The 25,183-nt window shown below is 37.0% G+C and overlaps 1 protein-coding gene and 1 long non-coding RNA gene across 3 annotated transcripts in view; one reads left to right on the forward strand and one right to left on the reverse strand.

Annotated features, from left to right (window-relative positions):
• Positions 1 to 25,183, forward strand: part of PTPRQ (protein tyrosine phosphatase receptor type Q) — a 234,588-nt gene that overhangs the window by 166,071 nt on the left and 43,334 nt on the right. Inside the window, exons 33-35 of the mRNA XM_070788855.1 lie at positions 1,181 to 1,254; positions 12,543 to 12,642; positions 14,959 to 15,087. Of these exons, the coding sequence (XP_070644956.1) occupies positions 1,181 to 1,254; positions 12,543 to 12,642; positions 14,959 to 15,087 (303 nt within the window). The remainder of the gene's footprint in view (positions 1 to 1,180; positions 1,255 to 12,542; positions 12,643 to 14,958; positions 15,088 to 25,183) is intronic.
• Positions 2,711 to 25,183, reverse strand: part of LOC109558939 (uncharacterized) — an 85,626-nt gene continuing 63,153 nt past the window's right edge. For both annotated transcript variants that reach the window (XR_011566512.1, XR_002180675.2), the window contains exon 3: positions 2,711 to 3,068. This is a non-coding gene — a long non-coding RNA (uncharacterized lncRNA). The remainder of the gene's footprint in view (positions 3,069 to 25,183) is intronic.

Here is a 25,183-nt window from a genome sequence, read left to right on the forward strand (position 1 = left end):
GTGGCTTCCCTTTACTTCAGTCATAACAATCATTTTCAGCTCTTCATATTATCAAACATCTAGATGATGTATTAAAATATTTATAATTCACTTTAGTATTTGGTATTCTGTAGATTATAATACTCGAATATAAAAACAGATGTTGATATTTTAGCTCTATTAAATGCTTTGCTAAATTTGGCTTTTTTCCTACTAAGTTGACTATTATATCATGACTATACTTTTTAAAAATTTAATTTCCAAAATATAATTTTAATTCTAAATTTGAAAAATACAGCTAATTTCACTTTTGCCTACTAGTTAAAGCGTTATTAAATTCTTCATAAACATCCTAGGGCAACTTAACATTAGAAAGAAAAGTCAGAGCGTTTTTTTTTTTACAAATGCCTATTATCTATTATTAAGAACACTTACTTGGTTACTAAATTATGCCCTGAGATTAATCATCATACAATAATAGTTACAGATATGATATACTACAAAGTTTTATATCCAAGAATTATTGATTTTGCATAATTTTACCAAATCATTTCATATAAACCATAAAATCATAAGAATTTGAGAACAGCAGAGATTATTAATGTAGATTGATGTTATGTTTTAAAATAAGGTAAATTTTGGTTGTCTCTGTGGTGATAGAATTATCCAGCAATTTTTAAGGTTGATTTTCTTCTGTACCCATTTTCTATGTTGTATGTCATGGAAGCATATAAAGTGAAAATATAGCTATGCACACTCAGAATTAATAAGCATTATTCTTTATCTACATGTGAACAAGGTAAGTTTTATATGATCATTCTAAATCTGACTTACTGGTATTTTCAAAGGTGGCTAAAGTGTAGTAGTTATGTTTAATTTAAATTGTGCTTGTGCTGACATTAATTAATTTCATCTGAACAAATCTATGAGAGAGATGATCTACTTAATCTGATTAACTGCTGACTATTCATGAATCTGGTCAAATTTTTCATCACACTCTGATGAAGTTGAAAAGGTCTGTGTCCAGGATAATTATTCATCTCACATAAAGATACTATTTGTTCTGATGGTGGCAGATTTCTAAGTTTATACTTTGTAAATTCATGTTCTCTGAACAAAAATGTCTTTTTCCACAGCTATTTGTTTAAATTATACATGGGAAAAAAAAAGTCATATGTAAATTGTTTTTCTTCTTCCACAGATTTAAATTTAGAGCCACAAACATCATGGGACAATTTACTGACTCTGATTACTCTGATCCTGTTAAGACTTTAAGTAAGACATTTTTGTAGTTTAATTTCATTTATAATCTCAACATGCTAATCATAGCTGTAATGTTCCTTAGTAAATGTATTCCATGACTGAATGTTCTCAAGTATAAAGTCACTTCAAGGTTAATTATGTTGACTAAGACAGAAGCAGTATTTATAATACTCTTTTTAAGTGATGGACTCCATCTATTCAAATTTGGACATAGGTTTCAATATGGTGTTCAGTCTAGGCTGATGTGTATGGACATTACACTAAGAAAATATTTGGTTTTTTAATATGCAGTCTTCTAAGTAAAACTTTTTTACTTCATAAAAATGAAAAAGGATTAAGGAAATTTTTCTGAAATAATCCTAAAAGTTAGAAGCTTATCAGTCTTTGTAAGTTTTCTGTCTGATCAGTGCTTTCCTGAGTTTTTCAATTGTATCCACCCAGTCAGGCCTGGATAAGTACCCTTCAGTCAGATGCAAGTATACTTCTTCCTTTTCTCTTTCTCCCCCTTCCTCCCCTTCTTACTGCTACTTCTTTCTCTCCTCCGCCTCCTTCACCATCAACGTATCTAACATTAAATATTCTGCTCCAGACATACTCTGAGGTCCTTAGTATGTGTTAACTGATGGATTCTTCACAACGATCCTTAATTTAGGTCAGTGGTTCTCAACAGACTGATTTTACTATCTGGGGATTTGGCAATGTCTGGAGCCATTTTCGGTTGGGTTGTCCTCTAAGTGTGGGGATTGAGCTCGTGGCATCCCGTGGGCAGAGAGGTCAGAGGTGCGGCTGCCTGTCCTCCAGGGCGTAGGCAGGCCCCTCCAGCAAGGAATTATCTAACCCCTAATCAATGTGCTGAGGTTCAGAAACCCTGTTAGGTTGCTAATGTTAGTTCCATTTTGCAGATGAGGAACCCGTGGCCCAGATTCAGTAATTAAGTGGCTCTACCAGCACAAATTTTATAACCATCCTGCAAATGCAGGATTTAGATCTGGATTCAAATCTTGACTCTCTTTTCTCAAGTGGTAATTTCTATTACCCTCAGAGTTTCCTTATTTGGAAAATGGTGATATTATCTGCCTTGAAAGATTTATGTAAAACAACACGGGTAAATATATTAACCTTTTATAGTTAATAAAAATGCTGAATGCCTAATAGCTTCTTTTTGATAGGTTATAATGAAAGATTTTAAATTATACTTCCTTGGGAGCAATTCTTTCCCTCGGATTTCTCTGAGTAATTCACGACTTTGTGTGTCCTGTGTATCAGTCTCTGAGCCTGTGGAACTCTGTGTTGTTCAGATCCACAGTATATATCACCAGTGCAATAGATTTCAGTGAGAGTTATGGTTGAGAGAAGATAGAAAATGTTCCAGCATTTTTAGTTAGAAATTCTCATCTGGTTCTGGACCATTAATTGTATAAAAAGCCAGTTTCTGCTCATATGGCTTAGAGAAATGACATTCTGTAGATACAGTGCTAAAAAGAGATTACTCTGTTGTATTGTTTGCTGTGTATTATTCATCTCACAGCTTCTTGGGTTTGTATAGATTATTGATATGAGGACAGCATATTCAACTGGTTATCTGGAGTGTAAAGTTGACACATCTGGGTTAGTAGGAATGAAAGAAGAGGGAAAGTCAAGCATTAGGAACCATAGTGCACAGGGACGTGAGTGAGTCCTCAGGTACTACAAAACAGCATCCTTGTGGCCACGGATGTACCCCATTCAGCACTGGCCACAGGTGGTCTCGAGACGTTTCTCAGCGATGGTCTCTTCTTTTTCTTCCTGTCTCTCACAGCCAAGGCAGTGGCATACAATAAGTAATTCTAGAAGGCAGGAGAAATACGCTTGTTAAGTTCTCGGATTCCTCTCCTGGAATCACCACCACCGCCCGAGTCACCCAGGTGCTAATGTGTGTGTACCCTGGTAACAGCAGGAGTGTCAGAGGATGTGATATATAGAAGGAAGGGCAGAGCACCAGATCTTACCAAGGTTAGAGAAGGAGGGACTGGGGAGCCAGACTGGACTCGGCAGGTGGAATGCCATTGGGGTGGTAAGGGGTAGTGACAGGGAAGGCTCATATGTATCTACAATCAGTTTTTCAGGGTTAATGTTATTTGTTGGAGAAGGAAATAGCAACCCACTCCAGTGTTCTTGCCTGGGAAATCTCATGGACAGAAAGCCTGGCAGGCCACAGTCCATGGGGTCACAGAGAGTCAGACGTGACTGAGCATGCATAGACCCGTGACATAAGGACAGCCTTTCAGGTTCCTCCTTAGAGTGGCCTTCAGTGGGCTCTCTCCTGGCGGATAGCAGCTCGATAGTAGGCTTTTGTTCTGTAATGCTCACTCTGACCGCATGGAATTCTGCTACCTAGATAGATAGTTATCTGTAGCTAGTAAAACAGTACTGGGCAGGAGTAGATGGAGTTTAAAGGATGCAAGCCTCAGTTATGGTGAAATGAAATGTTCAGATTTGTAATGTGTCATGGACCACTGGAGCAGAATTCTTTGATCTAGAGCAAAGTAGCTCAGTCATTCTGCTGGTGAATGGATGTAACACCATCAATTTCTGGCCTCACATCATTATTATTTTTACCTAGCTATTGGATATTGTGGTTCTGGGTCTGTCCGGTTCACTCTGATGAGTCAGGCACTAAAGTGCACCCTCCAGAAAAGATGCTGGCCTCAGTTGATATTCATAAAATGCCATGAAGTCATAGTTTTTGGAAAAATAACATTGCTGGGGAGGATATAGTAGAAGGACTCAAAAAAAGAAATAAAGTTGACCATTTCTATAGTGGGCAGTGGTCAATGGCAATAATGATTTCACAGCTGTGAGAGTAGGGGCCAGCAAACAGTAAATGCATTGGTATAATATCCCTGGGGTCATAAGAGTACAAAGGATGCACTTTGAGTCCTCTGTCTCTAATATGTCATGTATAGGATACAGGACTAGTGGCTCCCAGCATTTCTCACAAGCCTGCCCAATACTTGGGTGTATCTCACACTTGAGCCAAAAAAGTCTAGGTCCCCTCTAGGTCATCAAACCCCCATGGATGTACAGTCACTCACTGGTATTTTGCACCCCACAGGCAAGGAGCTTCAAGCTGAGTTACCCATCAGTACAGTCTTCAGGATTTAAGCACCTTTTGAAGGCTGTGTTTTGAAGTTAGTATAGGACAGGCACTTATAACACTGGCCATTTTGATAGTGGCTGCGACTGTAGAGATATTATTATTGGGATGTTAAATTAGGGGCATGAATCACTGATGAACTAAAAGGCTTAAGATTAGTGAAAAGGCTAGCAGCGGGACAAGCGAGAAGGGGCCAGACAGGGCTTTGCTAAATAAAGACGAATAAGGTGAAAGAGGAATCACACCTGGGGAAGTCTTGATGACCTGTAGGAATAATGCAAAATGACACGTGCCATCATTTTAATACTAAAGATATACTTACAACTTGCTTTTATTTGCATTCAGGACTGAGCCTTAGAATTTTTATTAACCAAATTCACAAGAATTCTTAAATTCATTTGTAAAAACTCCTCCTTAGGTATATAAGTTTATGGAAACTGCTTGCAGGCAATGTTTTGATTACAAGGTTTCACTATAGAGAAGTCCTGTGATTTGAACAGCAGACACTCCTTTATGTACCTCACAGGGCTTCATTAAAGCTGAACAAGAGGAAACAAACTCCATGGCAAAGGCACTCTGTGATTGGTTTTTTTGTTTGTTTGTTTTTTTGTCATAACATTCCTCATTTAATTACTGTACTAACGATGAAAAGTTCCAGTATTCTCACTTGGGAAGAAAAAGGAGTCACTATATATTTTTTTGTGACAAAAGGATCGGGGGGAAGTTTTATGATGTTCACAGGCAGTAGTGATGTGATAGTGAAGCTCGTAAACTCTGCAGCCAGACAAGCATGTTTCAGGCCATTTTAGCATATGGAACTTGTGACTTTGAATTAGTCACTTAACAAATTAACCTCTGCAAGTCTCATTTCCAGAAGTAGAATAATACCCAATTCATAAACTAACTGGGCTTCCCTGGTGGCTCAGACAGTAAAGAATCTGCCTGCAGTGCACAAAACTCAGGTTCAATTCTTGGGTTGGGAAAGATCCCCTGGAGAAGGAAATGGAAACCCACTCCAGTATTCTTGCCTGGAAAATCCCATGGACAGAGGAGCCTGGAGGGCTACAGTCCATGGGGCAGCAAAGAGTCAGACACGACTGAGCAACCTACACTTTCACTTCACACTTTCATAACTGGGAGATTAAATCAGATGAATGTACAGATTAATGCTGCTGCTGCTGCTAAGTCACTTCAGTCGTGTCCGACTCTTAGCGACCCCATGGACTGCAGCCCACCAGGCTCCTCCATCCATGGGATTTTCCAGGCAAGAGTACTGGAGTGGGGTGCCATTGCCTTCTCTGACAGATTAATGAATAAGGTTATTAATAAATATATGAAACATTTTTTACTTATGTGCCAAGCCCTTCATGAGTGTTTTTCTCTATATAGCCTCATGTATTTTTTCACTACAACCCTATAATGTGATTTCCTATTTATGGGTATCCCTAATGCATTGCTAAGAAATCTGAAGCTGGGTCTTTAAGCAGCTTGCCCAGGGTTACAGAGCTGGGGAAGTACACCACCAGCTTTTAGACCCAGGCAACCTGACTTCAGGCAATGTTGTGTTGCCTAGCAATTACTAAATGCCCAGGTAGCTTTCATTACTATTGCTAATTTTTCTGCTCCTGCATACTTCCTATCCTTGCTGTACCATTTTCTCCTCTCAATATTTTGAACTATTTCTAGCTGTTCTCTTTTCACCTTCTCAGCGTTTTAAGGCTAACATTAATACATGAGTATGCTTTATTTTTACACATAAAAATGCAGTAATTCCTTTTGTTTTTTGTAAACAATAAGTGTGACTTTTCTCTACATCCTGGAAACAATAGTATCTACTTCTAATATTTTACATAGCTGATATATGAAAGTAACATTTATTTAGGGTATTTTGATAGATATTTCTTGAATTACAACATAGAATGACTTCTGGTAAGCTCTTTGTACAGTATTTAAATATTCTGGATGGCTAGTACAGGGCTGAAAGAAAACTTTTTTAACTGAAGTTCTGTCATAATAAATGAGTTAAAAGCTCAAATTCACATTCTCTTATGTGATATGTATCTGTAACAAGAGATAGACATTGTCCTAGGAGCTATATAACTCATTTAAATTCAAGCTTCTTCTTAGAAATATAAATGTAGCTTAAAAAGTCAGATCCATAGGCTGAGTTTAAGTAATGATAATTTTAATCAAAAGATAATACTTGTGAAAAATTAGTGCTTTATAATTATGATTTGATTAATTACAGTAGAACATTCTGTTATGCAAATAAAATGATTTGACCTTTCATAAGATTTTAAGTCTTGTCAGGAAATGACTTGTACGAATTACAAAAAGAATGCTCATACTTTCAAGCAGAAGAGTTCCATTTTCTGTGAGAGGACTTAGAGAACAATTTCATTCTGTACTGGTAATGCGATGGGTACATACACAGCAGTGAGTCAGCATCTGTCCTGGACAACCACAGTGCGTTGTGTCCTTTCCTAGTAGTACACTTGTAATGCACGTGCCAAAAGGATTACCTACTTTTATTAATACATTATTTGTCATTTCTTCACTTCACTTGGCTGGTGTTTTGGAATGGTAATTGAATTGGAAAATTCCTATGGTCTATGAAATCATTTTTTTCCCACTGGATTACAGAAGGGAAGCAAAAAGCAAAGGAGAAAAGGAAAGATATACCCATTTGAATGCAGAGTTCCAAAAAATAGCAAGGAGAGGTAAGAAAGCCTTCCTCAGCAATAAATAAGAGGAAAACAATAGAATGGCAAAGACTATAGATCTCTTCAAGAAAGTTAGAGATACCAAGGGAACATTTCATGCAAAGATGGGCTCAGAAATGGTAGGGACCTAACAGAAGCAGAAGATATCAAGAAGAGGTGGCAAGAATACACAGAAGAACTGTACAACAAAGATCTTCATGACCCAGATGATCATGATGGTGTGATCACTCACCTAGAGCCAGACATCTGGAATGTGAAGTCGAGTGGGCCTTAGAAAGCATCACTACAAACAAAGCTAGTGGAAGTGATGAAATTCCAGTTGAGCTCTTTCAAATCCTGAAAGATGATGTTGTGAAAGTGCTGTATTCAATATGCCAGCAAATTTGGAAAATTCAGCAGTGGCCACAGGACTGGGAAAGGTGAGTGTTCATTCCAATCCCAAAGAAAGGCATGCAAAAAAAATGCTCAAACTACCGCACAATTGCACTCATCTCACATGCTAGTAAAGTAATGCTCAAAATTCTCCAAGCCAGGCTTCAGCAATACGTGAACCGTGAACTTCCAGAGAACTTTTAAAACCAGCTGGTTTTAGAAAAGGCAGAGGAACCAGAGATCAAACTGCCAACATCCGCTGGATCATGGAAAAACCAAGAGAGTTCCAGAAAAACATCTATTTCTGCTCTATTGACTATGCCAAAGCCTTTGACCGTGTGGATCACAATAAACTGTGGAAAATTCTGAAAGAGATGGGAATACCAGACCACCTGACCTGCCTCTTGAGAAACCACAGGTCAGGAAGCAACAGTTAGAACTGGACATGGAACAACAGACTGGTTCCAAATAGGAAAAGGAGTTCGTCAAGGCTGTATATTGTCACCCTGCTTATTTAGCTTATATGCAGGATACATCATGAGAAATGCTGGGCTGGAGGAAGCACAAGCTGGAATCAAGATTGCCGGGAGAAACATCAATAACCTCAGATATGCAGATAATACCACCCTTATGGCAGAAAGTGAAGAACTAAAGAGCCTCTTGATGAAAGTGAAAGAGGAGAGTGAAGAGGTTGGTTTAAAGCTCAACATTCAGAAAACAAAGATCATGGCATCTGATCCCATCACTTCATGGGAAATAGATGGGGAAACAATGGCTAACTTTATTTTTCTGGGCTCCAAAATCACTGCAGATGGGGACTGCAGCCATGAAATTAAAAGACACTTACTCCTTGGAAGGAAAGTTATGACCAACCTAGATAGCATATTAAAAAGCAGAGACATTACTTTGCCAACAAAGGTCCATCTAGTCAAGGCTATGGTTTTTCCAGTGGTCATGTATGGATGTGAGAGTCAGACTATAAAGAAAGCTGAGCACTGAAGAATTGATGCTTTTGAACTATGGTGTTGGAGAAGACTCTTGAGAGTCCCTTGGATTACAAGGAGATCCAACCAGTCTATCCTAAAGGAGATCAGTCCTGGGTGTTCATTGGAAGGACTGATGTTGAAGCTGAAAATCCAATACTTTAGCCACCTGATGCGAAGAGCTGACTCATTGGAAAAGACTGTGATGCTGGGAAAGATTGAGGGCAGGAGGAGAAAGGGACAACAGAGGATGAGATGGTTGGATGGCATCACTGACTCGATGGACATGAGTTTGGGTGGACTCTGGGAGTTGGTGATAGACAGGGAGGCCTGGCGTGCTGCGGTTCATGGGGTCACAAAGAGTCAGACAGGACTGAGCGACTGAACTGAACCAAGACTCCAAGGTCTAGTGACTCAGTGCTACCTGATAAAGATGATTCTTTATTCATCTTCATGTTTCCTTTCTCAAGCATATCCAATTAGGAATGAGCATGTTAAAATATATGAAACAAGCCATTTATATTTTAATGTGCAAAAAAGGTGTATCTAAAATACTTTATGAGCTCTTATATGCTCATTTAGTGTCTTCTAAATTTAGGTGAAGATTCTAGGTGACCATGAAACTCTGATAAATGTTTAAGATTCACTATTTATTCAAATCCACCATGCAGAGGAGCCATAGAAACTCTCTTAGATTGTTAACATTTATAAGCACCAAGCCACGGGAATAAAGGTAAAAGATTAATCCCTGTGTATTTTACACACAGTTAACCTATGTTGTCACTTGTTTTTAATACTTTTTACAGTAAAATTATATAACTTAAAATTGATAATTACTAATTATATTAAAAAACAAACACTTATAGTTATTTGGCTTAATGCCTAATCTTCAACCTGAAAACTTTTAATTTCTACTTCAAAACTGAATTTTTAATCAGTAAATTTAGAAAGTATTTATTGAATATTTGCTATGTGCCTGATATTATTCTCAGACTTTGCATACAGTTGTGAATAAAATAAAGACACCTGTCTTCAGGAATCCTACTTCTGGACTGGTAATAGGATAATAAATAAATGAATTTTAAGATATGTTAAGAGTGTTATGGAGAGGAAAAAAGAGTAGAACAGAGTGCAGAAGAGGCAGGAGGGGTAAGACAGGAGGTGGAGGAGCTGTAACTTTCCATCCTAATAGGGTAATGTCTGAGTCCGCTTGGGCTGCCATTACAAACACCATAGACATAGCGTAAACAACACGGTTACTTTCTCACAGTCCTGGAGGCAGGCAGTCCAGCACAGAGCTCCAGCCGGTTCCGGATGTGCTGAGCGCTCTCTTCCTTTTCACTGTGTCCTCCTGTGGCCTTTCCTCAGCATGTGCACGCAGAGGGAGAGAATAGGCTTCTGGTGTTCTCTTTTTAAAAGGACACTAATTCTGCTCAACCCTTAAGACCTCAAATAACTTTAATTTCATCCCTACTCAAATACGTGTTAGGGTTTCGGCACATGCGTTTTGGAGGGACACACACACTCAGTTTGTAAGACGCTTCATTGACTAGCTGATATTTGAGAAAATTCTTGAAGGTAATGACATGGCTCCCCAGGAAGATCTACAAGAGAAATCCCTTTCCAGGCACAGGAAGAAGCTGGACAAAGCCCTATGTCAAAAGTGTCCTGGCGTATCCCATGAACAATAAGGAGACAGTCTGGCTCCAAAGCAGTAAGCTAGATGGCGACTGGAAGGGAAGTCAAGAGATAACAGGGAACCAGTGTGTTAAGGAGGGACCAGAGACCATTAACCTATGGACATAGGCCATTGGAAGGACTTTGGATTTTGTCTGTGAGAGATGAGGAGGATTTTAAGTAGAGAGGTAATATTTTAAAAGCATTATTCTTGCTTAACTATGCTGAGAATACATAGAAGACAAGGATAGATACAGGAAGACTTGTTAGGTGTCCATACAATAATTCATGCAAAACAGGATGATGGCCTTGATCAGGTTACTTGCAGAAGAGGTAGTAAAAGGTGTATAGAGAGTACACAAAAGGTTTGAATAGTATAATGAACCCCAAGTACCTGTTAAATTTGCCACATCTCTATTTGTGCATTTGTCATTTTATCTCTGAAGCGTTATCTTCCACTCCAAATACTTTAGCTTATTTCTCTAATAAGTCTGTTTTTATTATATTGTTGCAGTTAAACAAAATTAATGTTAAATCCTTGATATCATGTAAAACTACCTACTTTCAAAACATCCTCTTTTTTTTTTCTTTATAACTTTTTTGAAACAGGATCAAATGAGAGGTTCACACAGTATTTTTGACTTTTGTTTCTCTTAATCTGGGCTTCCCTGGTGGCTCAGATGGTAAAGAATCCACCTGCAATGCAGGAGATGCAGGTTAGATCCCTGGGTTGGGAAGATACCCTGGAGAAGGAAATGGCAACCCACTCCAGTATTCTTCCCTGGAAAATCCCATGGACAGAGGATCCTGACGGGCTATAGTCCATGGGGTTGCAAATAATCACACACAACTGAGTGACTAACATTTTCAGTTTTTACCCTTTCTCAGTCTATTTTCATCTAGAAGAGACTTCTTCCTCCCACCTCCCCACTCCTATGCCAAACACTCATTTAGGCAACTAGATGAGCTGTCCTGTAAGTGGTTCCATGTTCTGCATTTGTCTCATTGCTCTTTATTGATGTCATTTTATTCTTGAACTACTTTTCCTACTTTCTTATAAATTAGAGATAAGATCTAAAGGTCTGAATATGCACAATGAACATTTTGGCAGGAATACTTTACAAGTGTGGCTGTGTAGATCAAAATACCTCATGTCAGAAGGTATATAATATCTCATCTCGCCACATTTTCAGTGACATTAAAATTGATCAGTTAATTTAGTGATAGTGACAGCATGATTCTTCACTGGAAGTTTTTTTTCCCATGTTGTAACCAGCAAATAATCTGTGAGGTGATAGTCTGACATTCCCTAAATGTTTAAGTCCCTATCAACCTCCTAGTCATTTAAAGATGCATTTGTAATTGTTACCTGAGTCAGTTATTTCATTAGGAATGCGAAATTAATTTCCAATTTTATTATTTCTTCCACATTTATTAAACAGAATTTTCCTCTAAAAAGGAGCTTTTTCTCCTTAACTAGGGCTTTTTTTTAATTCATAAAAATAGGAAGCCAGAGGGGAAAATGTTTAATTTTTTCCTTTAATTTCAAAGTTTTAGAGTGAAAGAAAAGCAGTTTAGCTAAAACCAGAGGTTACAAAGTAGTATTTTTTAAATTTTCATTTCTATTTCATTGAATAATATTAGAACTCATGGATTTTTATACTGATGTTGAATATATTTTTATCAGTTTCAGTTTTTATTCATCATAAAGTTTAAAATGTTCCATCTTTGGCCAGTAGGACCTCTTAAAGATGACCTTTTGTTCTTTCTATACCATTTGCCTTTGACAGTTTCTTAGCTTTCTTGCCCCATTAGATGTCCCAAATTCCTTCTTTACCCTAATCACAATTTGGGATTACTATCTCTCCAATTTTCCCTAGTTTCTTTTAGTGAAAAGTGTGTATACTTAGAAGATAGAGTCGACAGGATTTCCTCAGAGATTTTGGATGTGTTCTGAGAATGAGAAAGTCAAGTATGACTGCAAGATTTGGGGACTGGGCAACTAGTACAAATGAAGTTGCCATCAACCAAGAAGAAGAAGGATGCAGTTGAAAGGAGGGACAAACAGGAGTTCAGTCTGGGACATTCTGATTTTTAAAATTTAATTACATTTCTATATAAGATATGTAGTAGGCAACTGAATATACAAATTGGGAGTTCCTTAGATTACAGTTAAGTAGACATCATATAGATGAAAATTAAAACCCTGAGGCTGCATGAGTGCACCAGGGGTATAAGAAAGAGGACCAAGGATTTAGCCCCAAAGTTAAAAGATCTAGAAGATAAACACATGTGTACATTTTGTTAAGGTTATTGAGAAATAGGCCAAAGTATATCTTTCTGTATTGTAGACCCAACAAAGTATCCCATATAATAATCATTAATGATTATGTTACACTTTCTCTTCAGGTGAAGGACTTTCAGAACGAACTGTAGAGATTATACTTTCGGTCACTTTGTGTATCCTTTCCATCATTCTTCTTGGAACAGCTGTGTTTGCGTTTGCAAGGTAAGACTATTTGCATTAGACTTATTCCTAAGATGCTTTATGGACAGTTACGGTTTAATTAGGAGACAGAAGCCCACAGTGGTTACTAGGATAGGAAGCATTTAATAATAACAACTTAACAAATACAAATAGTTTACTATTAAAAGGAGTAAAATAAAACACTAAGGGATCCAAAAGTAGCAACTGCAACCAAGCTGCTCTCTCTAGTCTAAGGGCAAGTGGACAGTAGGTGAACAAACTAGAAGTTGTCTCGCTCCCAAGAATGGAATGGCCACCACAGGCACATGCATCCTATTACAGTGAGCAAAGAAATATGACAGAGAAAGCAGCTGGAGCTGGTCTGGAGAAGCTGCCTGTCATTACTGGAGGGTAGGCAGCCTGGAATTAGTGAGAGCAGTCCATGCTCCCCGATCGTGGATGGGCTGAAGCTACTTAGCATCATTCACTGATGGGATGGTGACAGCATGAACTCTAGAAGCAGCTAGAACTCATTTAGGTGGACTACTGGCCTTCCACAATGAATCATAATAATGTAGCTCTAGAACACACAAGGGCAGTATCTCCCCATCCCTACTGCCTTGCAGGATGACTAGTGTCCTCTATTAAGAAGGCTCAACATCCCACCAGCTGGCCAAGGAGTCTAGCTCCAATATCTCAAAGTGAGACAAAGTAGATAGAGGACTGAGAGAGAAGTTTACACAAAAGAGGAAGGTGCCCGGCTTTCTACATCTTTGAATATTTATAACTCTGATAGGTTTAATTTAAAAGATTTTAATCAGGTTTGATCTTTGGGTTGGAAAGATCCCCGGGAGGAGGGCATGGCAACCCACTCCAGTATTCTTGCCTGGAGAATCCCCATGAACAGAGGCCTGGCAGGCTACAGTCCATAGGGTCGCAGAGTCGGACACGACTGAGCAAGTGCACACAGCACACCACACAGGGGAAATCTTAGTTGTGATTCTAAAATCCAGTTTCATAAGATAGATTGCCAAGTTAAAGGGACCTTCCATTTGTAAAAATAACCATTATACTAATTTCCTAAGTAGCTCAGTAGGCTCTGTTTTATCTGAAGTATATTTTCCTGTATTGCGTTTGCCAAGCATCCTCTGTTTCATCTTGAATCATTTAAATTATCATTTTGATAGAAAATTTGAAGGGCTCTTGATATTTTTCTTCCACTAGATAGTGTTCTCAGATTCAGCCAGAAGACGGTGAGAGTTATATTGTGCAAGCTATGGTCCTTGTCCCCAAGGGACATGCAACCCCTGTATTCACAATGTTGTTCTGCTCCCAGATCATTTCTTTATAGGATGAGCTCCTCTAGTGGGCGGGAAATGGCCCCCTCTTACTCCCTGCAACTTTCCTTCATGTGGCTGTTCAGCCACCGGAGTTTAATCTCACCTGAGCATCCCCTAGGCTTTCACACACTGCTGCTTTTTTTCAGTCCACTGTAAATGTGCTTCCTCCACCTTCTGCAACACCCAAGTCAAACTCTACTTTTTATTTCTTCTAAGTGCCAATAGTTGTAATCACATATCATTTCATAACCGATCAATTACTGTTTTACAAGTTGCAATTTGAATATTTTTCCTCTGTATGCTTTTTCTACATTCCAATCCTTCTCAACTAAATTATATCCTTGAGGATAAGGACCATATGTTCTACTTTCTGTATCGTCTTCAACACATAAATCATAATAAGTATTAAATATTTGCAGTACAAGATAGAAAAGCTAAATATTACTTTATATTTAACATCAATATGATTTGCAGATTCATGTGACTTCTATTTTTGAACCTGAGTTTTCTGGTTCTATTTTATACTCTTTGATTATATAAAGAATATATAATTAGATATACATACTTGGCAATATTTTTATAAAACTTGTGTATCTGGTCATATGTGTTTTATGTATGTAAAAACAGTGGAAGGTTGTCTATTTGAACCGGTGCTGATAGCAATGAGCTGTGTCCACATTGGCATATTCCTTTTTATGATAAATCTATGGGACAGCTTGAGGGAGGAGAAACAAGCTCACAACATCCGTCTCATTCACTCTATACTTTAAATGTGTCAGTGACTCAGGCCTTGAAGAACTAATTCTCATTAAAAATAGGATGTTAAAAAATTATAGTAGAATATATTCTGTGGAATTAAAACAGGGAGAAGAATTTGAGTAGCTATAAATTTGCAATGTGTTCACAGAAGTGATCCCAACAAGGAAATTATTTGACTAATGTCTTAAAAAGAAATCTAAATACAAATGCATGCTTTCTATGCTAGTTCCTCCTTGGACTTTACTACACTTACTTTTAGAATTCGACAGAAGCAGAAAGAAGGTGGGACATACTCTCCTCGGGATGCAGAAATTATTGACACTAAATTCAAGCTGGATCAGCTCATCACTGTGGCGGACTTGGAACTGAAGGACGAGAGATTAACTCGGTGAGCACACTCCTCTGGGCGAACAGTGGTCCAGAGGGCCCGGAGCCATGACCCTATTGTGACCTGTACTTGTTGGAAGTGTTTGTGGGGCTTCTATTTACACAGGTCACAGAGATTCTCTTTCAAAGGGTGACCTCCATCTTCCACACACTTCTCACTGGTGTTCAGAGAATCACTTAATCTTCCTAATACTTTGAGTTCAATATGAACCCGGGTCTATAATGTTCGGCAAAGCTTTTTTTTTCTTCCTGAAACAATATTTATATACATTAAATCTTTAAAATTATGTCTAATAATTCACTACATATGATAGGATTTTTCCTGTCCACATTTTAAATTACATATTTATTCAAATTTGTAACTGCTTGATATTCTTATCATTTTTTATAAAAGCCTTAAGCTCTTTATTTAATGTAAAGTTACATTAAAGTCAAAATTATATATTAACACTTCATTTTTTAAATTGCTTAGTATTTAGGATTAAATAGAAAGTAAAATTTATCTTTGAAAGGAAAAATTTTAAAGTATGCACTAAGTATGTGCCATCAATGTGTTTTGGAAATAAGAGTACTTAATTGTAAATGTTAAGTAATTTTATATTCTTTTAAAATCGTAAGTTTTTCAAAATGTTGGCACATTTGAAAAACTTCTATTAAGATAATTTACCAAATTCTTAATAAAAACTATCATCAGAAAGTTTTAGATTCTTATGAGATTCAGTATTTTATGATGCTCATAGCATGTGAAAATATGGCACCAAAGGTCTTAAACTTAAAAAGGAATTAATCATTTATAGCTGGTCTTTACCTAATAGACTGACTTTGCACAAATATTTCCAGCATGTCTAAAAACATCTAATAAGTGCTATAGATGGAAGTGTCATCTGATAAGCAGAGTCCTTCCGAATGCTACAAAATGAAAGTTATTTGGTGTTATCAGTAAATTACAAAGTAATTTCACTGGATATGAAAATTCCTTTAATATTTATCTACATTTGTTTATGTTCTAATACAGGTTGTTCCTATCTAAAATGGATAGTGCTCCAAAGACTGTGTGTAAGATAGTTATATTTTAAACCACATAAAAGATCAATAGACCTGCAGGGTAACCTGCCCAAGCTAAAGCCTATCATAGCAACAATAGGACATCAGTAGTATTAGGCTATGCCTCAGTTCTTTAAGGGTCCTGCTGCATGGAAAAAGGAAGTTTCTTCTCCTTTACACCTGTGGGCCCAACTCCCTTTCCACACCCCTTTCTCAACTAAGGCCTGGAATCTCCATCTTTATTCTACATGTGAAGTGTAAAAGGAATGAAACTTCAAATCTCTGAGTGTAATTAATTTTAGTTTTTTGAACAATTTAGTTGAATCTGTTCATGTGAATTTCTAAGCACCCAAACGTGTTTACAGTATTTTTTTAAAGTGATGGTTGCTCAGTCATGTCCGACTCTTTGTGACCCTGGACTTCACAGCCCATGGAATTCTTCAGGCCAGGATAATGGTTGGGTAGCCTTTCCCTTCTCCAGGGGATCTTCCCAGCCCAAGGACTGAACCCAGGTCTCCTGCATTGCAGGTGGATTCTTTACCAGCTGAACTGCCAGGGAAGCCCAAGAATACTGGAGTGGGTAGCCTATCCCTTCTCCAGTGGCTCTTCCCAACCCAGGAATCAAACCAAAGAATGTTTATTAATCCCCCAAAAGTCTCTAGTATGTGGATCCTCAGGAGTTATAATACAGTGAAAAAAGCCAGTCAGTATTGGAGAAAGTATTCTTTTTCAAGAAGGTTACCATTCTATAGAGGCTATGTGAGGTCAGATCCTCTAAGCTCTGTGTTTTCACAGCTTGCCCCCTACTCCACTGAACATAGCCATTATCAAAAAGGGTTAAGATATATATTTTAAATATCTGTCATGACAGCTAATGGAAAAGGTGGGCAAAGACTGTATAGATTGTTTATTATCGGGTACTTAAAATTCAAGGACAGCCTCATTTAACATTAACTCATTGTTTTCCTGCTTCCATGTTTGTTTATATATGTTACTTTATTTGTAAATAGATGTAGAATTGTCTTTAAAGTATATTTCAAATAATTTTTATCTACTTTTACACACAGAAAACTGGTATATATTACTGCTAGTCATATCAAAGTTAGAAATTTTAGTTTTCAATGCTTTTTGCTACCTTGTTAAGACTCTAGTAATCATAACTGTAATACTTATTGGTAATTCCAGTGTCACATACTAATATGATATGCTTTGCTTGATTACAGGAATTTATTAAAATAACTGTCTCCAGCTTTTTTATTGAAGGTTTTTCATGTTTTTAAAGTCACATACATTAGATGGTAAGACTAGAAAAAATAGTAACAGATTCTTAAGTAGCCATGTGCACATATGCATGCATGCCGTGAGGCTCTAAAGCTCTTTACCTGTATTTCAGGTACGGGAAAGTCTAAAGCTATCAAAAGCCACACATGTCTGATGAGGACTGAGCCACAGAGACTGATGGTAGATTCTGAGAGTGAAGAATCAAGGAGTTTGAGTTAGCTTCCAAATTGCTGAGTAACTTATGCCATGTGTCTGTCATTTACAAGAAGGAACTTAGACCATTTCCTTTAAATCTACCCAACTACCATATGCTCTTTCCACTTGAGGTTTAGGCCAATTCTTTTCCTTCCAAACTGCCCACTTTCTTCATGCTAATTGGACTGCCAGTTTTCCTCAGTGTTATATGTTGTCGCGTGTCCGTAACAGAAATGATAAAGTATCTAATGAGCAGTTAAAATATTAATTTTAATGGAGTTATCTAATTGACCAAAAATGGTCATTACAGTAATTGATATTAAATCAATTTTAGGACCTAGGGTCTTATAATTAAGAAATTATATTATATCTGCATATATAGCTATATAGATTTTTAAAGATTCTTCTTATAAGTTCCATATATGTAAACTCATATCATTTGATTATATTATACATTGTTTCATAAAGGACCTGAAGACAAATTCTCTCATTCTTTTTCTTCTTGAAAACTAATGAAATTCAAAGATTTAGTACTCTATAGATCCAAGAGAACATTCAGTGATATGCAAAGAAAATGTTTTAAATTCTTGTTTGGAATGATAATGGTATCATTTCATTATACCATTTTCTACATATTTTTAGTGAACACAAGCTATATATATTAGGAAGAATATTTAATATTTGTGTTCCTCTATTCTACATTCACCAGATTGGAAGATAACACTGAGATTTTCTATTTGATAAACAAATTCACAAAACAATGTTTTGTGATGGCTCTTTCGTCATTAAAACATTAAAGTGAGAAATGTTTCTAGGAGAAAATATTAGCAACTGGTAGCACAGACCTGTCTCTTTAAAACTGCTGAGCCTGGATCACAGAAGAAATCATGAGGAAATCAAAAAATAGAAAGACAAATGAAAATGAAAACACGATGATCCAAAACCTATGGGACACAACAAAAGCAATTCTAAGAGGGAAGTTTAATGATACAAACTTACTTGAGGAAATAAGAAAAATCTCAAACAACCTAACCTTATATCTAAAGCAACTAGAGAAAGAACAGGCAAAATCCAAAGTTAGTAGAAGAAAAGAAATCACAAAGATTAGAGAAGAAATAGAGATGAAGAAAATAATAGAAAAGATCAATGAAACTAAAAGCTGATTCTTTGAAAATATAAACAAATTTAATAAAACTTTCACCATATTCATCAAGAAAAAAATAAGAGGACCCATAATAATAAAATGAAAAATGAAAAAAGAAAAGTTACAATGGACAGCACAAGTGTACAAAGGACCATATGAAATTACTACAGGCAACTATATGTCAATAAAATGGACCACCTAGAAGGAATGGACACATTCTTAGGTACAGCCACGACTAAACCAGGAAGAAACAGAAGGTATGACCAGACCAGTTACAAGTACTGAAATTAAATCTGTTATTTAAAAATTCCCAACAAACAAAAGTCCAGGATCAGATGGCTTCACAGATGCATTCTACCACACATTTAGAGAAGAATTAACACCTATCCTTCTGAAACTCTTCCAAAAATTGCACAGAAAGGAACACTTCTGAACTCATTCTATGAGACCACCATCACCCTGACGCCAAAACCAGACAAAGATGGCACACACACACAAACTACAGACCAATATCACTAAGTCCACAACAAAATACCAGCAACCTGAGTTCAACAGTATACCAGAAGAATCATATACCATGATCCAGTGGGATTTATCCCAGAGATGCAAGGATTTTTCAGTATCTGAAAAGCAATCGGCGTGATACACCATATTAACAAAGTGAAGAATAAAAATTAAATGATCATCTCAATAAATGCAGAAAAATATTTTTATAAAATTCAACATCCATTTATGACAAGAAAAATTTTTTAGAAACTGGGCATACAAGGAACATACCTCAACATACTAAAGGCCAAATATGACAAATCCACAGTTAACATCATACTCAATGGTGAGACACTAAACATTTCCTCTAAGATCAGGAATAAGACAAGGATGTCTTTTAGTCAACATAGTTTTAGAAGTCCTAGCCACAGCAATCAGAAAAAAAAAGACACAAATGGAATCTAAATTGGAAAAGTGAAACTGTCACTGTTCACAGATGACATGATACTATACACAGAAAATCCTAAAGATTCTACCAGAAAACTACTAGAGCTCATCAATGAATTCAGCAAGGTTGCAGGATACAAAATGATGTACACAAATCTGTTACACTTCTATATATTAACAGTGGAAGATGAGAAAGAGAAATTAAGGAAGCTATCCCATTTGCCATCACATCAAAAAGAATACAATACCTAGGAATAAACCTAAATAAGAAGGCAAAGATGCCTGTACTCCAAAAACTATAAGATGCCGATGAAAGAAATCATAGACAACACAAAGAGATGCAAAGATATACTATGTTTGTGGATTGGGAGAATCAATATTGTGAATATGACTGTACTATCCAAGGCAATCTACAGACTCAATGCAGTCCCTATCAAATCCCTAAGAAATTTTTCATAGAACTAGATAAAAAAAATTTTACAATTTGTACAGAAACACAGAAGCCCCTGAATAGCCAAAGCAATCTTGAGAAAGAAAAATGGAGCTGGAGGAATCAGCCTCCCTGACTTCTGACTATTCTACAGTCATCGGGACAGTACAGTACTGGCAGAAAAACTGAACTATAGGTCAGTGGAACAGGGTAGAAAGTAGAGATAAATGCATACATCTATGCTCAACTAATCTATGACAAAGGAGGCAAGAATACATAATGGAGAAAAGACAGCCTCTTCAATAAGTAGTGCCAGGAAACTAGACAGCTACATATAACAGAATGAAATTAGAACGCTTTCTAACACCAAACACACACACACACACACACACACACCTCAAAATGGATCGAAGACCCAAATGTAAAGCCAGATACTATAAAACTCTAACAGTAAAATATAGGCAGAACACTCTCTGACATAAATCACAGCAATATTTTTTTGATCCATCTCCTTGAGAGATGGAAATAAAATGGAAATAAAAATAAACAAATGGGACCTAATTAAACTCAAAATCTTTTGCACAGCAAAGGAAACCATAAACAAAACAAAAAGTGCACAGAATAGAAGAAAATATTTGCAAATCAAGTGACTGACAAGGTATTAATCTTCAGAGTATACAAACAACTCATGCAGCTCAATATCAACAAAATAAACAAAAAAACCCAATCCAAAAATGGGCAGAAGATCTATATAGACATTTCTTCAAAGACGACACACAGATGGCTAAAAAGCACATGAAAAGATGCTCAACATCACTGTTAGAGAAATGCAAATAGAAACAACAATGAAGTATCACTTCACACCAGTCAGAATGGCCATCATCAAAAAACCTACTAACAATAAATGCCAGAGATGGTGGAGAAAAGGGAACACTGTTGGTGGGAATGTAAATTGGTACAGCCACCTTATGGAGAACAGTATGGAGGGTTCCATAAAAACTAAAAAGAGTACCCATATGATCCTACAATCCCACACCTGGGCATATATCCTGAGAAATCTCTAATTAAAAAAGATAACATGCACCCCAATGTTGACTGAAGCACCATTTACAATAGCCAAGACACAGAAGCACTCTAAATGCCCATCAGCAGATAAAGATGTGATACATACATACAATGGACTATTTAAAAGAATGAAGCGACGCCATTCGCAGCAACATGGATGGACCTAGATATTATCAGACTAAGTGAAGTAAGCCAGACAGATGTCATAGGATATCACTTATATATGGAATCTTAAAAAAAAGATGCAAAATGAACTTATTTACAAAACAGAAATAGACTCACTGACATAGAAAACAAACTCCTGGTTACCAAAGGGAAAAGGGAAAGGTGAGGGATAAATTAGGAGTTTGAGATGAACACATACAGACTACTATATGTAAGGCGATGGCACCCACTCCAGTGCTCCTGCCTGGAGAATCCCATGGACGGGGGAGCCTGGTGGGCTGCAGTCCGTGGGGTCGCTGAGGGTCGGACACGACTGAGCGACTTCACTTTCACTTTTCCCTTTCATGCATTGGAGAAGGAAATGGCAACCCACTCCAGTGTTCTTGCCTGGAGAATCCCAGGGACGGGGGAGCCTGGTGGGCTGCCGTCTATGGGGTGGCACAGAGTCAGACACGACTGAAGCGACTTAGCAGCAGCGGCATATGTAAAATAGATAACCAACAAGAACCTACTATATAGCACAGGGAACTAAGTATTTGTAATAATCTCTAAGGAAAAAGAATCTGAAAAAAGTATAATATATGTATATAATGGAATCACTGTGCTGTACACTTGAAACTAATACAACATTGTAATTTAACTACGTTTCAGTTTTTTTTTTTTAAAGTTCCAATGAAGTTGAAAAAAATGCAATATTTTAATTGTATAGATTATCTACATTCCTGGAAAAAAAATCTATGTTAAATCTAGGATTAAATTCTTGGGAAAGTTTAAAGGAATAAAGATATAATTTTAAAGAGAAAAAAACACTGCTCAGCCTAACTGGCCCTGTGGTTTGCTTTGAACTAATTTAACTGTAACACAGATTGGCTTTCCAAAAGAGTTATAACACAAAATTAAATAAGCCAACAGAATTTTGAAAAAGATACTACTGGCTAATAATTTTTAATTTTCACTGTCTCCTTTCTAAACTGAATTTAGAAGCTGTGTTTCTTTTGGTGACTAAGTCAGAAAAAATAGAAAATATTAATCAGTGTCATTAATATTCTTATTTGACAAATACTCCTTTTCTTCCAGTCCTCAACTTTTCCCCTCAAATTCTGGGCATCATTCCATACTAATTATCTTGCCTATTTTAGTTGAGTGAATGTAATGGTGCATCCTCTTGAAGACCAAGGCCCAATCTAGTAATCATGAGTGGAATTAAAATTCTAACAAAATGAAGCAAACAACTGAATGGCTATTTTAAGAGTATCTTTCATGAATAACTTGAGAAGTTTGCATGCTGAATTTTTATTAAATATATATTATGCCTTCAGAAGTTTACCGTGTAAAAGAATCCTATGAATGTGTTTTGTAAACTGTAAATCAGAATACATTCAGTATTATTATTGTTATTTATAATATTTGTAAAATTAAAAATGACCCCAGTCTACTTTCACATATAGGATTTGCTAACATAATACTTGCTACTGTTTGAGAGCAACTACTGAACTGAACTGAACTGTGTGGTAAATTTTGTATGTAATGATCTCAGCCAAGTCATTTAATCTTTTGTGGTTGGTACTCCTTATCTCCATTTTACAAATGAAAAATAAAAGATGCCTTGAGAATTTAAGTAACTGTCCAAGGGCATGCATCTAGTTAACAGGACAGCCAAGATGACAGGAGCAGGTCAGTCTGATTCTGAAGCATCAGCATACACCTCTAATTGTGTGCATGTATTTGCCTCTGAAGCATGCTACATGGGATCAACACACACACACCTGACGAGACCCGTGATATCCTTCTTCAAGTAGGATTTTCTATGCAGAGTATTTTCTTCTTTCAAGTAGTAGTTTCTTTTCTATTCTAAGAACTGCTTATTTTGTGATTCTCCAGCGATACGGGGAAAAGAATGATAGCATTTTAGTACAGGTTCAATCTTACAGAAACCGAAAAGTATTTAGTTGTGCAATTCCTGTGACTTCACTAATAATACACAAAATTTGACCAATATATGAAATACTTTGTAAAATTGTTAGCATTTTAATTTCCAGCAGTTCTCTGACAGATTCTGGTCATTAATTTTACTTCTGTCTTAAACTATTTTGCAAGCAAGGGCAAAAATATACGAATCCAGATAAGGAATGTCTGAACAAAATGTGAATTTGGGACAAGAAATGTCCAGCAGTAGAATGAAATTCAAGATATTTCATGCTCATGTTCTTCCAGCAGCAAGTAAAAGACAATGCAGTATGTGCTTTTATACTAAAAAATTAATCTTTACTTCCAGATACTCTTCATTTTTCTTTAGACGAAAGGAGATTTTTGTCATCCAGTAAGTTACTGTGGTAATGCAGAGCTCTGCTGTGATTAATCTTTTCAGATGGTGTGCTCTATATTTTAAAATACATGATAAGAAGTGTTTTGTTGTTTAATATGCTATTTTTTTTCCAAAGACAAAAAACAGTTAAAGGTACTCTAAACTTTCTACTTCCTACGTGTCCTCTATGATACTGCATGCTAGTGTAAATTAACCTTATCAAAATGCGCATTGACTCACAATGTGCATGGCCCGAGAAATTTGCTGTGTTATCATGTTGTGTTAACTTTGATTGTAAAATAAGTTTTTACCTAGATTTCTTCACAAGTTTCCTGGCCTATTATTACGATGACACAAGAGTTCTCTGTCTGATGGGTGGTGTCTGGGCTCACATTCCACACAAGCTCATTTCAACTACTACAGGCAGTAATCTGTGCGAGCCAAGACGATCACATTCCCTGTTTCATAAAATTTTGACTTCTACCCTACCCAATGGACAGCCAACTGTGCATGCTTTCAGACATCCCCCTAATGCCCAGAAGTGCCACTTTTATCCTAGGATAAAAATTGCTGTATACATTCTGAGGGGAGCATAGCAAAATGACTGCATTAGCAGGGACCCAGCAATTGAGTGTGGCAGAGATACTCAATTTCTTCAGTAAAGGATATGAATGGAGGTAGAGAAGGAAAATGCATTTGATTTCAGAATCCCAGATCTATCTCTGACAAAGGACTCAATTTCCATGAGCCCACAAGGCTGGATGGAGCCAAGACTCCTGACATTCTCTTGACTGTGAACAGTACTCAGAGTAATAATTCAAACAGAGGAAGGCAGACCCATGGCTACTCTAACCACATTTCACATTTTGGAATCATAGCTAACCCCTGTTTTATTTATTAACTAATTGCCACGTTCCCATTGACAGAATTAAAATAGTTTCATGAAGATACATTTTCCTCAAAGGACCTACTTGATCAGATTAATACATCTGCCAAAAACACTCCTGAGCTAAAGATTTCAGTGATCACATCACACAGAAAATACCATTTCCAACCAGCACTCAAAGCTGACCTCTCAATGTTCCAGACTCACAAATGGTCTGGTTGAGAAACTCTGCCAAATGCCTTTCTGCGTCATCATTAAACAAAATCCTTTTCCTTTTCCTTTTTGGCTTTATGCCATTAGTGGTGATGGCTTAGTCACTAAGTTGCGTCCAACTCTTGTGACTCCAGGGACGTATAGCCCTACAGGCTCCTCTGTTCATGGGACTTTCCAAGCAAGAATACTGGAGTGGGTAGCCATTCCCTTCTCCAGGGGATCTTCCTGACTCAGGGACTGAATCTGGGTACCCTGCATTGCAGACAGATTCTTTACCAGATATGCCATTAGTAGCTCAGAGAAAAATGCTTCCATTTTTATCGAACCCTCACTCTCTCACCTCTATAACCACATTTTCTTCTCCTAGAATCAGTCAACAGTCCTCTGGTCAGAGCTCCTACTCTGATAGAACTATATAGTTTGGGTTAATCAGAAT

The sequence above is a fragment of the Bos indicus genome, chromosome 5, assembly GCF_029378745.1.
Source record: "Bos indicus isolate NIAB-ARS_2022 breed Sahiwal x Tharparkar chromosome 5, NIAB-ARS_B.indTharparkar_mat_pri_1.0, whole genome shotgun sequence".
Taxonomy (NCBI): domain Eukaryota; kingdom Metazoa; phylum Chordata; class Mammalia; order Artiodactyla; family Bovidae; genus Bos; species Bos indicus.